The sequence below is a fragment of the Alosa sapidissima genome, chromosome 16, assembly GCF_018492685.1.
Source record: "Alosa sapidissima isolate fAloSap1 chromosome 16, fAloSap1.pri, whole genome shotgun sequence".
Classification (NCBI taxonomy): Eukaryota; Metazoa; Chordata; class Actinopteri; order Clupeiformes; family Clupeidae; genus Alosa; species Alosa sapidissima.
This window is the reverse complement of record NC_055972.1, coordinates 28,863,899-28,878,386: the sequence shown is the minus strand read 5'-3', so window position 1 is coordinate 28,878,386 and position 14,488 is coordinate 28,863,899. Positions and strand designations below refer to the sequence as shown.

The window sequence follows — 14,488 nt, the reverse complement described above, 5'->3', positions numbered from 1 at the left end:
GCATTGTAGAGTTTTTACTGCCAAGACAAATTTATGGAGGAGATCAAACCATCCAACAACATACTATTATGTAAACTCACAATACACCACCCCCAAAACTAATATTTCACCATGGCAAGTCATTGTAGGGACAATCTTTAAATGCCATCCTCCGATCCTCTAAATTTATACCCGTGAAACACATTAGTCAAGATAATGCCATCATCAGAGCAGCATTATGGCAGAATTTGTCAATGCAGCAGTTTATCTATAGCATTTGAATGGGCAACAGCAATTTGTATGGCCGACGATAATAGCAGCTAGTGTTTACATGCGAGGGACTGTGATTTAGGTGCCATGTTATAACTGCAGCTCTGGTGAACTCTACCGAAACACATCCATTCTTGAAATAGCAGCAGGCCATGGGGCTGTGGCTAAAACATGGAGGTATTAGACTTGCCTCAATCATGCTTTGTGACCAATAGCACAGTTGGCTCATTTGTACCGCGTCTACTGTCTGCCGTTACCCTGTTTGGTCTTTTGAAGGGTACAGTGAGGGTATCATGGTGAATACAGAGCTGAAAAGGTATTAATAATGCATTGTTATCCACACAGTGAAACCAAGTGTTGTTTTAACCAGTTGACTGGGCCATTACGGCGAGCTGTAGACTGTAATCAAAACTTATTCATTCAGCTGTCAAAGGCATGAAAGCAGTGTTTTGGTGCACTGTCTATAATCTGTTTATTCTTTCACTTGCTTGATAAATTATGCATGAGCAAGTACTACCATTGCACTGTAGTGTGTGTGTGTGTGTCTGTATGTATGTATGTGTGTGTTTCTGTAAAATATCAATAGTGCTGACCCTAAAAGAAATGGATTTTCTCCCCCATAAAGCCTTATTTCGGTATCTCACTTTACTTTGCTTTACATTCATACTCATACTCTGAAAAAACGAAATAAATCCTCTAACAGATAAATGAAATAAATGAACAACTCCCTTGCCATTCCATTAACATGTGAAGAGACACGTACAGTGCTTGCATAAAGACTTTAAATTGAGCGTAATTTAGCACATTACCTCAAAAAGAAGAGGTTCTGAACCTGACATAATGCAAAGAGCATTTTGTGTTATCGCCAAAGCCTGTAAATTCCTCATATGACACCCTTGTTGTCGGTGCCAGCCAGCGAAGCGGCTTTGAAGTTGAAATGGGATGTATGGCAGAGCTGAAAGAACACAGCTGCAAGGGCTCTTTTTGTAAATGGCACCTCTTTTTTTTGCGCATTGAAGTGGGCCAATGCAGACACAGGAGAGAAGAAGCAGGCAAAAGTGTGTGACGAACAGCTGCATGTTTGGACATCACATCACAGAGAATGGTGCACTTGGGGATCTTGAGTTTGGAAATTTAGTGATTCAGCAAAGTGCTCATGTTTAAATGACATTATTTAAACAATCTTATACCTATTACTGCAAGTATTCAATTGTATCACAATGTATCTGACTCAACAGTGTGATAAAAGACAATCAGACGATCTCATGTTATTCTTCATATTATTATGCTGCCTCTTCAGCTCTTGTGTCACCTTGCCAAAATTCCTTATCAGCACCAATCAGAATTGTCATTAAGAGTTACATCCTGTTTTAGTCAGAAAGATCTAGCCTAACTATTCTCAACAACCCTTGTAGGAATTAATTATCATACTACATATCATTTTATCATATTGTCTCAATTTCTCAATTGATCTCCCTCAATATATTTCAATATTTCACCAACCACTACTTCATCTAATTCAGATGCTAATTTGTAAGCATACTGGCAGTATAAGTGGTCTGTATGCATGACCCGTCGAGACATAGGTAAGCACTAATGGAATGGAACAGCCTTGTTTAACACGTGCAACATCAGCAGTTGTGTTACCTTCACTATTTCAACATCCAACATGTCATCACACTACTAACAAAATAAACAAACAATGGCTAAATGCCAAATATGTAATCATTTGTGTGTTTATTTCTGTTTACATGTACAACTGTAATTTTGCCATATGATCATGTGGACATTTTCTCAATACAGAAATGGTTCACTACCATCTCCATGACAAGACAAGGAAGATCAGATTGGCAATTCAAATTATGACCCCAGACAAGGGGAGTCACTTATCTGTATTAAATTTAGTGGCGCCATAACATTTGACTTTTACGGACCCTCAAAAAAAAAAAAAAAAAAAAAAAAATTTGCAAAAAAATATACACGAAGCATTTAGGCAGCTCTCCCATCTTCCTGAGGATTGAAGATAAAATGGCCAGTGAGGGCAGTGAACAATAGAGGCTGAGCATAATGAAGGGTGACTACTGAGTGGCTTGACTCAGATCCAAAGTGAATAAAAGGCCACGCCATGCGGTGGTGCCGCAGTGCTAGGAAATTTTATGGCAGCTGCTGCCATATTAAAGGAGACTTGCTCTCATAGGTACATACACACAGCATTTCCTATTTCAATATCTCTTCTTTATTATGTGTTATTGCTCTTAGTGGTTACACTGACTGACTACAGTACAGTAACATGTTTTTTTTTTCTAACCTCTGCCCTTGGTGTATAATATATGATGGTAATAAGGCCAAATTGGTAGACTCATTACCAAAGAATCACAAAAGATTACCTGTTAGTCTGTACAACATCCATCCTTGAATCTCAACTCGCCCATTCATGCTACTTGAATAGTAGCAGATTACTCATTTCATTGCCTTAGATACAACGCAGAAGTTTCATGTCAATCTTAAATTCCCTAGACTGTCATGGCAAGGTTGCAACATAGACACATGTGTGCTATTTTACTCCAGGTCCTCAATGATTTGCTTCTCTAGCTAATGTTTACACATAGTTTACTGCCTATTAACCGCGGTATACACATTCATTTTGCTAAATTTCCTCAGCCATAAGGATAATACACAGGGCCGGGCTATACATGGGAATGCATTTATTTGCTTCATTCTTCTTTATGATTAAAGCACGATTCATTGGTCCATTGGGCACTGCGGTCAATACAGAGTTTTTTTCAATTTGCATAAAACACTGTCATGTGTTGAATACAAAATGTGGCTAATACACAGGAAATTACTGCAGTCTCTCTGTGAAGAACAAATGTACAAATATATCATAATTTTGCAACTGCTCTTATCCTGTGGGTTTGACAGGGGACAGCCACTCCAAGTTGAGTTCATAGGAATGGCCCAGCGGAGAGCGTGCCAGTCTATTTGACTTTATTAATGCCAGTCTTTGTCATTACTCAGACCTCAGTAAGGCCCTGAAGCTCCGTTAAGCAAAGAGACTGGGTGACACAATGCCTCTCACACAATGAAATACGTAACGCCTTATTTTCTCGAAAGCAGCATCTGGTGAGTTCTCAGGGCCGGGATGGCGAATATATAAATATATAAACCTATAATAGCCAATGGCAGGCATGCACAGAGTGTCATATAATGAGACAATGCCTCAAGATGTTCTCCATTTGCTTGGGCCAGATTCATTTGTGACTAATGTAAGTGGGACAATTTGGTGGAGCTGAATCTAATTCCACATGAAGTGTCAGAACGGCTTAAAATGGAGAAAATGGGCTATAAAAGAACCGAGTGGATCCACAACCAATGGCTGACGAACCAGGATGGTTCCTTGCACAAAAACATATTGCATCAATACCTAAGCTATGTGAAAGAATTTGAGGTCACTCTAAGTTCTACAAAGCTACGAACTGGGCAAATATGTTCCAGTCTGCTTAAATATGAAGTATGACTATGAATATAATACAGTAAGCCTTCTTAGGCTTATTGCATTTTCACAATGTACAGTATCCTTCCTTACAGTATCTTTCCTTTCAGACTAAGATGGTTCATTGCTGTAAATTGTAAATGTCAGCGACATATATCTACCTCCTCACGCAGCAAAACCCCTATTATGGTGCAAATAATTCATTTCAAGGCTGTATGACTAGTGCTTGGAGCAGAAGCTGATGAACAGAGTAAAACTGTCAAAGAGCATGTCTACATGAAAACCCAAGGTTATCCCTCAGTACACCACACCACAACACAACACAACACAACACAACACAACACAGCACAACACAGCACAGCACAGCACAGCACAACACAACACAACACAACACAGCACAACACAACAGTCCCTGGACACTGATGGTCAGAAAAAGTGTCTTTTTAGCTGGAGGACGACAAGTTCTTGAGGGGAGGTTGTGACTGTGAATAATGGGGTTCATATGACCATTGTGAAAAGGTCAATATCACATTTTCTAAAAATCTCACTGGGATACCTCTGACAGGGAGTCATGAAGCAGCAAGAAAACTCATGGTTTCTCCTGGATTTACAATGTGCATCAATGTAGACACAGCTGGTCTTCCAAAAAAAAGCATGTTTTTTTCAGAGGATGTGCTTCGTAATACTGCCTCATGCAACAGCAGTTTGGCAACCACAAAAATCAAGCTTTCAGGGATCCTCCCTTTCAATGGTACATTAAAGAGTGACACCATCACAAGGTTTGTTGATCCTTTCACAATGTATTTGATCAACAGATCAAAACAACTCCATCCCACTGGGCTATCCTGAGATATGTTGGAGCGACACATAGTGATGTCTGATTTTCCATCAGGCGAGAGAGAGAGAGAGAGAGAGAGAGAGAGAGAGAGAGTGGCATGGCTAATGTGATGAAACAGGACGTGGTACTCTCCTTTAAATCCAGTCGTGATCTACCGGCTATCCAGAGAAAAAAGGATTTAGACTCTTCTCCCCGACACAAACACACACATGCAAGCACTCGTGTATCCACACACACACACAGACACACACAGACACACACACACACACACACACACACACCCTATAAATAGAAGCTATTCGACACTATTCTGTAAATAAATAACGCCTGTGAACATATGCTATTATTAACACGTTGATAATTAAATATGCAATGTTTCATTTGAGGGATAAAATTATACCAAATGCATACTGTGTTAGCACCAAAAAACAAGTTTGATCTTGACGTAAGACCAGTGGGGAGATTGTGTGTCATTAAAAGCATGATTTAGAACTTGCTGATGCTTTCTCAGTTGAGGAGGACAACTCACCGTTCCACCTAAATGATATCACTCTAGGTGGATACCAAGGGAAAACGAGGCAGATGTTTGCTTTCGTACTTACAATTAGAAGCCGACGAGCTACAACTTCATTCTATGCCTAATGCTGTGCAAATATTAAAACAGTCAGAGGGAAATCGGGGGAAAAATGGAGTCGGCTCATTTACATGTTCAGGATTTGCAAAGAGGCCTACTGAGGCTTAAGCTAGCCTCCATAATACCCAAACCTAGCCATCTCGTCTGATCAAAGATGGCACTCATTCTCTCAAGGGACAGAATAAAGTGGAAGCCACAAGGGGTTACTTCTTTGTTTTAAAACCTCTTGATGTATTACTTCTTTTCTCAATTGTGGGAGGAGGACAAATTGAATTTGTCATTATGCATCCTGATTTCCCCCACACCTGACTCCCTCCTCTTCACTTACACGGCAGTGAAGAGAACTCCTTTTCCTGGCCTTAGATCAGGCCATTGTCATCCTGTTGCAGGGCCTCTCTAAGCATCATTAAGCCTCAGTCTCTCTACTAGCAAGGGGAGGTAAGGTGCTTATCTTTCAAGCCACACAGAATACTTTCAGGTGGGCCTGAAAGTCAACATTTTACATGACACAACATATTTTACATTTCCTGAAAACCAGAACAAAAAACATGGGATGTAAAGATACTCATTCAGTTAAATTGGGGGAAATCCTCCACAAAAATATATAAAAAAATATGATCCTTGAAATTAATTTCAGTCATTTGTTTTCAGTCTTTTGTTTTCAACCATCAGCTCATTCAGTGACTGTAAGACCATTCCCACTTGAGTGCCAACACAATCTACCTTACTTTTCCTTCACACAAAAAAGCCTGTAGACAAAATATATACTTTTATCAGATTATCTACCACTCAGCTATGGTACACTTCTGTATTTTCCCCCTACACTACAATACATGGTCACCTCATTGCTAAATGATGTAGAGCTACTGAGGTTTAGGACAGTTAACTGAAATCTGATTCTTCTTTTCGCTGCCTGCTCATCCACTGTATGGTTGGCACCATGTCGCTGGCACAGACATACTAAAGATCCTCTATACATTTTCATGGCAGGAAATGAAGTCCTGCACCGACTGAGTCAGTCTATTCAAAGTCAGAAAACACCCATGCACTGATGGAGATTATGTGTGCTTACACCAGGTAATTAGTGAAGCTTCAATTAAATGCGTTCAGACACACCAAATGAAACTGGTGGTAGGACTCCACGGACAGTGCCAACAGTGTTAATTTTCATCTACAGACACGTTTTCTTTTTATTCGTTAGGATTTAAACACTGCTGACTGCCTTTTTATCCGCAGTATGGGAACGCTGTCCTTGGGAAAACAACCTGGTTTGATTTAGGCTACCTGTTCATATTGCACTCACTGAAATATTTAATTGTGTCCATTATAATAGGGAAAAGGTAAGGCTTTTCTGTTTATATTAGTGAGGTAGAAAAATAATGGCAGTAGGCCTAACTGATAGAAGTAAATCAATAGTTCGTCTGATTGCGATGCAATTGATATTTGTCATCCATACTTTTTGATAGGCTCAATCTTCTCAAGGACAACAACCTAGTCATGCTTTGAACGGGAGGGGAGAGGGTAGGCCTACAGGGAGGGATATCCATACATTACGTGCGTCGTTAATATACACCACATCAATCAGTATGAATGTTAAGTTTGCTCCACCAGGAAAGGTTGTGTACTCACCCTCCTTCAGAGGCCGTTTCACCTCTGCGCTAAGATTGCACGTCTGCGCAGTTTGCAGTTGTGGGGTGAGGCATCCCTCCGTTTGGGGATTTAAAGGCAAGACCACATTGTTGAGCATGAGCATATTGTCGGAATCTCCATCGCCCAAATGTTGAGGACAGGTGCATTTTGTATAAACCATTCCACAAGTTTCCACAGTCCCCTTTTCTCCTTTCAAGCAGTTTTCCAACCACGTACATAACACCTGGCAACCAAACTGGCTTGGACTCGCCTTATTCAAAACCAAAAACTCCACCACTGACTTCAGATCTTCCTCAGGTTTCTTCGGTGTCAATCCATTGTAATCGAAAGGGAAAACCCGCCGAAGCTGCACGAAATTCTTATCGTACTGCAAAAATACATATATATGCTTAGAATCACAAAGGTAGACGATAGATTCGTTGCTCCGCAATAACTCGTTGATCTTCTCGTGTGAGAAATGATCAAATTGATAAGCCAACAAGGAGAACTCTGAGCAGCTCAAGTCTCGTTTATAAAGTTTAAGGTAGATGCTGTATTTGGTAGGGTCAGGGTTTTCCAACGTCCAAGTACAGTTGGTATAGTTCTTCGGAAACATCTCAGTCACCGAAAAAGATCCATAAATGACTCCTTTCACCAAAGTGGAACACCAGAAGTCTTGGGCACCAGTTAATCCAAACATAACCAGCAGATAGGTGGAAAATATATAAATCAACAGGTTACGAATAGCCTTCATCCTATGTCATTTGGCCTGCAAGAGACAAGTACAAGGAAAATGGCACGCAAATGAACAATAGCTGTCAGTCACAGATTACACATGAACTACATCCCAAATGGCTAAATCCCATTTGATTGATATTTTAACATTAATAACATATTTGTTCATTGTATTCCCTCTTCTAGAAAACAAATATCTAGCAATAATGGTTTGCTATTATTATCGGTTATTTCGTCTTTTCACAGTGAGTCAAACACAGTTCGGATAAACATTGCCACCTTGTGGTCTCTATAAATTTTAGATAATAATTCTTAGCAACTCCACCTAGAGAGATAGCAGCAGTTCATGATTCCCCTTATAAAATCATCGAAACATTAGTAACCAGGCATAGCATATTAGCCAATGACTCTCAGCGCTGGCCTTTGTTTTGGCTGCACAGCAATGGTGGCCTATGTAAATCGATGATGTAAAGAAACATCTATAACATACAGTATTGCATCGATAAACAGGTGCTCATAAAATTCACGTTGAAAGTGCCATGGCATCTTTTGACCAACAATAAATTGGTATTTCGCCACGTAACCCCCTATTTTCTGACCGCAGGTGCTATTTAAAAAGCAATATGTCATTTTTTACTTTGGTTACATCACCTTCGTCAGATCGGCTAGGGGGGACTTTTACCTAAACCACTTTCATAAACTATTGTGGTAAATGGTTTGTTTGCCACACAAGGGGCGACGTCAAGACTTTGAAAACGTCATAGCCAAGTAGCCTACGATTCAACAGTGGTCGGTCTAATATAAGTAGGCAACAAAATAAATCGCAACGCAAACAAGACATCTTCTGTGAAAGACTTGAGGTCAGAGCCGTCAATTGCGTTATTATGCCTATATTTGGTTTAAGTCTCAAGACAGTCCCGCTCGTGTAATCTAAATATCGCTTGTGACACTCGTTACTTCTGTAATTTGTCAGTCTGCAGTCGGGTTAGCTCCATCAACAAGACATCGAGAGAGAGAGAGAGAGAGAGAGAGAGAGAGAGAGAGAGAGAGAGCAGGGGAGAAATGCTAGTCGATGTCCTGATTGCATTAATCCTGTAGGCATTGCAGCTGTGTGCGGTGTCACAGCGGTGTGGAGGCATTGAAATGTAGTGAAAAGATGGTGTCTAGAGAATCGGAATATTCCCTGAAACTGGGGATTGGGCATTTTACGCATGAACATTTCTTTGTGGTGTAAGCGCTTATAGGTACAATATAACTATATGTTGATGCAGACTGCGCCTAGTATATTGCGCGGGGCCAGTTTCGACAGAACGAAAGGACTCTTTAACCGTTCACTTCGGCGAATAAGCTACATCAGATGCTTTATCGCCTTATTCCTCTCACGAAGTGGATAAAATAGGCTACCGCTATTCATGACATGCAGCAATGTCCAGTCCGATAGTCAAATGAAGAGTGGATGGGGTATATTCAGAGGTCTAAAATGAAAATGCTTTAGGTTGTTCAAATCCAAGTTTTGAGAACAATTATACGGATTGACATAATTAAATATGGCTTTAGACAGAAATTTGATCAAACACAGACGGCGCCAAAACTCATTTTTACACCTTTTTTAAAAAACGGGAAAGCATCTATTTACTTAACATTAACCGGGATGTAACGGTTGATATGGTATCCATAAAATAACCATTCATATAGATTACATACAGCAAATTCTTTCCAAACAACTGGTTTCTGATGTACCTCCTTCAACATGTAACTTTGATTTCAAATGCGTCTAGGACCAATGGCACGGTTTAGATCATGTCCATTTTATTTCCCATTTATAATGTTTCTGGTTGTATGTCTCAATAATCATAATAATAATACTAGTAATGGTAATATTAATAATTATAATACTACTACTAATAATAATATACTCACCTTACACTCCGGAAGCTATGGCTATTTTTCCCACATACTTGCACACATCCTTTAGAAATAACAAAATGCGCTGGCTTCTCGCAAATCAATACTTCCCATTGCCAAAGAAAGAAGTCCAGCGCAACAAGATGGGCAAACAGCACAAAATGCGTTAGACTTCAGTCTGGCTCATCTCCCGTCTATCCACCACCTAAACGGAACCCGCCGAGCGCAAAGAGCGCAATTGAAACAGCCTGTTCTAACGAGGCAAAACAATCCACCGACTCAGATTTATGCGAGGATATTTCGATGAATCATCTGCTCTTGTCCTTGCTTTCTTCACAGACGGCAGCAGGTAGACAAAATCCTTACCGGGGCGGCAGGGAGATGTTCAGATCCTGACTTAGCATTGAGTGAGATGGAAAGCGCTTTCTCGCCTGCTCGCTCTCTGAGCTCCAGGACTGGGGCTGCAATATCACGTCACAGCCACTAAGAGAAAGCACGTATGGACGTCTCCTACTGCATCTGGCACCCCTTTCCCATTCTTTCACACTTACATAGCCCTCATTTCATTTCAAATCAAGGTAGAGAGATGTTCCTCTGAAACGGACCCAATTCAGTCGTAGAACAACACTGTGTCCGCCTTAGCAGCCATTTACTGTGGGCTGCTTGCACTGCGTTGGATTAAAATGGTACTTGCAGCAGACGCGCAGCGATGGCGTTGCAACGGGGAAAGGAAAGCGCCTTTTTTGGTTTAGTCGTGGGACAGTGAAGTGGAACTATCGATAAGAATCTCAGTGTGAGGGTCTGGACGAAGTCGTGCAAGGTGGCCAACAGCAAACTTCCACCAGTTTGTTTGAATATTTGTACGTCGTACTGAAACCTGGTGTAGATTAACTCACCCTCAGTTTTTAAAAGGAGATTCCACTGTCAGATGCGGCAGTTATGCTCTACACAGGGAAATAGCACTTTGGCGTATTCTCAATGTACTAGGGCATAATTATATAAACAAAATTGAGCACTTAAAAGATTTCAGATATGGTCTGAGATATAGATGGTTTCCATGTAAACGACGTTACATGAGATTGCAGTGGGATCATTTACGCTTTCCATCAGCACCTGAGTGGATGATTCACTTGCTTGTTTTACAATCCTTCAGGACAGCCGTTCTTTGAAGAAGTTATTTGTTGACGAAACCAAACTAACACACTGTTCATCTCATCCCTATTATAAACAAAAGAAACTACAAAACATTATGACAGCCCAAAATACGTACTCGAGATGAGCACAAATTAAGTAGCCTACCGACACTGCATCGCTATCGCGACATTCCCTTGGACGATAAGTTGGAGTGACTGCTGGCACAATTAAAAAGAAAATGCAAGAGCCACTTGACTTTGGCGAAGACAGAAGGCACCAGGAAGCCAGTTTTGCCAGGGAAATAAACGGTGAGTCAGTTCAGACCATACTGAAAACTGAAATGGAGGTTTTTCGCTTCATTTCTGTTTTGATGCGCATAGCCGTATTTAATGTTGATTGTAAATCCCGAATTAGCGAAGAAATCCGCAAGGGGCATAGTTAAAGAATTGTACGGTGCCAAGGTATGCATATTTGCACAATAAAATATACTCTGATTGGACGTTAGCCTGAGTTTGCGGAAGGTTATTACGACTATTAACTCATCACTGTAACTTATTAACTTACATCATTGGTTCAGTCTGTTGCGTTGGTGCCATTTTTCAGCCATTTATAAATCAATAATTGTGTTTCTCTGCACCATTCTGTGAAACTCTTTGCGTAAGCCACGTGGAAGTGACGTGGTTGGATGCATTTCAATATTAAAACATAAGAGCATTGGGATTATGAAGGCATAAATAAATATATAAATATCTTTACAGACAGACACAGACTTTTGCTGCCATAACATTCCCACACATGGGCATGAGAAAATATTCGATTTTCAAAATGGAATTTGATTTGTCTATGTGTACCTTTGCACTTAGGCCCTACTTGTATTTTACATTTGTAAATCCACTACCATGAATTATGGCATTTTACCACAAAATAGAATTGAAACCATTTTAATGTCTGACCATGTTATTATGAACCCTCTATTACTGTCACCTGACTGTTGACATAAAAAGGTGTGGGATATTAACTCATAAGTGCTTTGACACCTAATAACATCAGCCTTGGATAAAACAGTTTTGCGTTCACTGGAAGTATGGATTTATATTTCAAGTGCACTGGTTGGTAACTCCTTGCAAAGCCATCATGTATTTAAGTTAATCTGCTGTGTAGAGATGAATGGAGATAAATGTAAAGAATAGGAATTAGAGATTCATGTCTATGGGTCCATACTGTGCCTAACAGATCTGATTATATACATGCTGTCTTATAGTTTCACAACAGGCCCTATGCCTCTATGCAATTTCCTGTGATTTCCTGCCTCTATAGGATGTGTGAGGAAAAAGCAGGTGCACACACACACACACACACACATATATATACAGACAAACAAACACACACACACACACACACAGGAACAGTGCGAGACTTTCTTCATCCAGTACTTCTCTATCAAACCTCTCCTGAATGGCTCGCCTTTAATCCAAGCTCGGCAAACACACACTCAGCATCTTAGCTCGAGCTGCATGGAAACATCTGTGTGTGTCACTGTCTCAGCAGCTCCAACCCAACCCGCTACTGGTGTTCTTCACAAGATGCATACAAATGAAATCGTAAGTTACGCATGTAACTATGGATCTGTGAGACCGAGGGATGACCGTCACTACGGTCTAAAAAAGGAATGATCACCTTTGTTCTGCCTATCACCGAGACCATATGTCAACAAAGTCATGCCCATGACCTCCGGAAGCAGAACGACTTGAGCTTGTAAATAGCGGAGATTGCTCCCGGTTCAGTCTCTTACCTTGAGCGCCTCAGGATGGTCCGAGTGACAAGGATAGTGACGGTCATCCCTCGGTCTCACAGATCCATAGTTACATGCGTAACTTACGATCTGTTTCGACCTCACTCTGACCGTCACTACGGTCTAAAAAAGGGATGACACATACCAAAAAAGTCGCGAGGAGCTCTAAGCTAACCATTAAAACCTCGCTCGGTCACGGACATGAGGGCAGCGTCGCCAACCGGAGCTGGGCGAGTGACGTCCACCCTATAAAACCTGGTAAAAGTGCAAGGCGTCGCCCATGAAGCCGCTGCACAGATATCGCTTGCTGGTACCCCCTTAAGGGCAGCCCAAGACGTAGCCATACTCCTGGTGGAGTGAGCCCTTGTACCCGAAGGGACCGGCATTCCCAGAGCCTGGTAGGCATGGGAAATAACCTCAACCAGCCAATGCGACAGCCGCTGTTTGGAAAGCGGTAGTCCCTGTGAGCAACTTGTCGCGCTCTGCCTGTGAGGCAGCAGACGGCTGGAATTGGGTCAGCTCCAGAACCTGGTTGATAGACTGCTGACTTAGAACCTTGGGCAGGAAGGCTGGATTAGGCCAAAGTGACACGCCAGTGCCCCCTGCCTGCCACCTCAGGCAGTCTTCGCTGACGGAGAGGGCGCACAGCTCCCCGACGCGCCTGGCCGAACAAAGAGCCAGGAGAAAGCTAGTTTTCAGAGACAAAGATCGCAGATCTGCATCTAAAATGGGCTCATACGGGCCTTCAGTAAGAGACATTAAAACGGTGGGCAAATCCCAGTTTGGTGCCCGCAAAGTGCGAACTGGACGCAACCAGCAGGCCCCTTTTAAAAACTGACCAATCAGTGGATGCCTACCCAAGGGCCTGTTATCCGCACCCTGGTGAAAGGCTGAAATGGCCGAGGCATAAACCTTCACAGTACTGACCGCCTTGCCTTGATCCAAATAGGACTGCAAGAAGCGCAAAACTTGTGGCACAGGGCAAACCGCTGGCTCAAGACCCAAGCTGGCACACCAATCCGAAAAGATCCTCCACCTGAGTGCATAGCAAGCTCTAGTAGAAGGAGCCCTAGCGTTGTTCAGAGTCTCCTGCACAGACTCAGCTAGCTGTTCAATGACTGACTCTGCAGGGGCCAAACCCACAGGCGCAGGGCACCTGGGTTCGGATGCCAGATCTGCCCGTCTGCTTGTGACAGAAGATCCGCCCGGCAGGGTAACTGCCATGGCTGACCCCGCAGGAGCCGGAGAAGGTCTGGAAACCAAGGCTTCGCCGGCCACCGTGGAGCAACCAGCAGAACTGTGTGTTGGCCCTCCCTGATCCTCCGCAGGACCTGAGGTACAAGAGGGGATGGAGGAAAAGCGTACAACAAGCCTGTCGGCCAGTCTTGTGACAGAGCATCCAGGCCCAAACTGCCTCCCTGTCCCACGAGAGTACCACTCTGGGCAGTGAGTCGTTTCTGCCGACGCAAACAGGTCCACTTGTGCAGTCCCATACTGAGCCCAGACCTGGCTGACCACCTCTGGGTTCAATCTCCATTCCCCCAGGAGTGGCCCGGTCCTGGAGAGAATGTCGGCCGCCCTGTTCTCCACACTTAGAACGTGTACTGCCCTCACTGAAGCCAGACGCGGCCATGCCCATGACAGCAACTCCTCCGCCACCTGGAGGCACTGCCAGGACCTCATGCCGCCTTGGTGATTGACATGATACACCGCCGAGGTGCTGTCTGACCTCACCAGAACATGTTGGCTTCGCAACCCTGGCAGGAACCTCTGCAGGGCGAGATGGATGGCCTTCAGCTCGAGGACGTTGATGTGCTCTGACGTCCAGGAGGGAGGCCACACGCCCCTCGCTGACAGCCCTTCCCAGACAGCTCCCCAGCCTGTCAGAGAAGCGTCTGTCGAGATGACTTGCCTCATGTGAGGAAGGCCCCCCAGTGGAACACCCTGGAGTAAGAACCTCCTGTCCATCCAAGGACGCAGGGCTCGGATGCAAGCAGGAGACACCCGCAACTTCACATGCCTGTCGTCTCTCGGGGTGGAGCTGAAAGGCATTGAACCAACACCGCAGGGGGTGTGCCT

General features: G+C 42.9%; 1 protein-coding gene across 1 annotated transcript in view; it reads right to left on the bottom strand.

Moving 5' to 3' along the window:
* The window catches only part of adgrb3 (adhesion G protein-coupled receptor B3), a 146,576-nt gene extending 135,657 nt beyond the window's left edge, over positions 1-10,919 (bottom strand). Inside the window, exons 1-2 of the mRNA XM_042065809.1 lie at positions 9,499-10,919; positions 6,844-7,612 (exon numbers count right to left, since the gene is read on the bottom strand). Coding sequence (XP_041921743.1) covers positions 6,844-7,597 — 754 coding nt within the window. The 5' untranslated portion in view covers positions 7,598-7,612; positions 9,499-10,919. The remainder of the gene's footprint in view (positions 1-6,843; positions 7,613-9,498) is intronic.
* Positions 10,920-14,488: the final 3,569 nt, after the last annotated feature.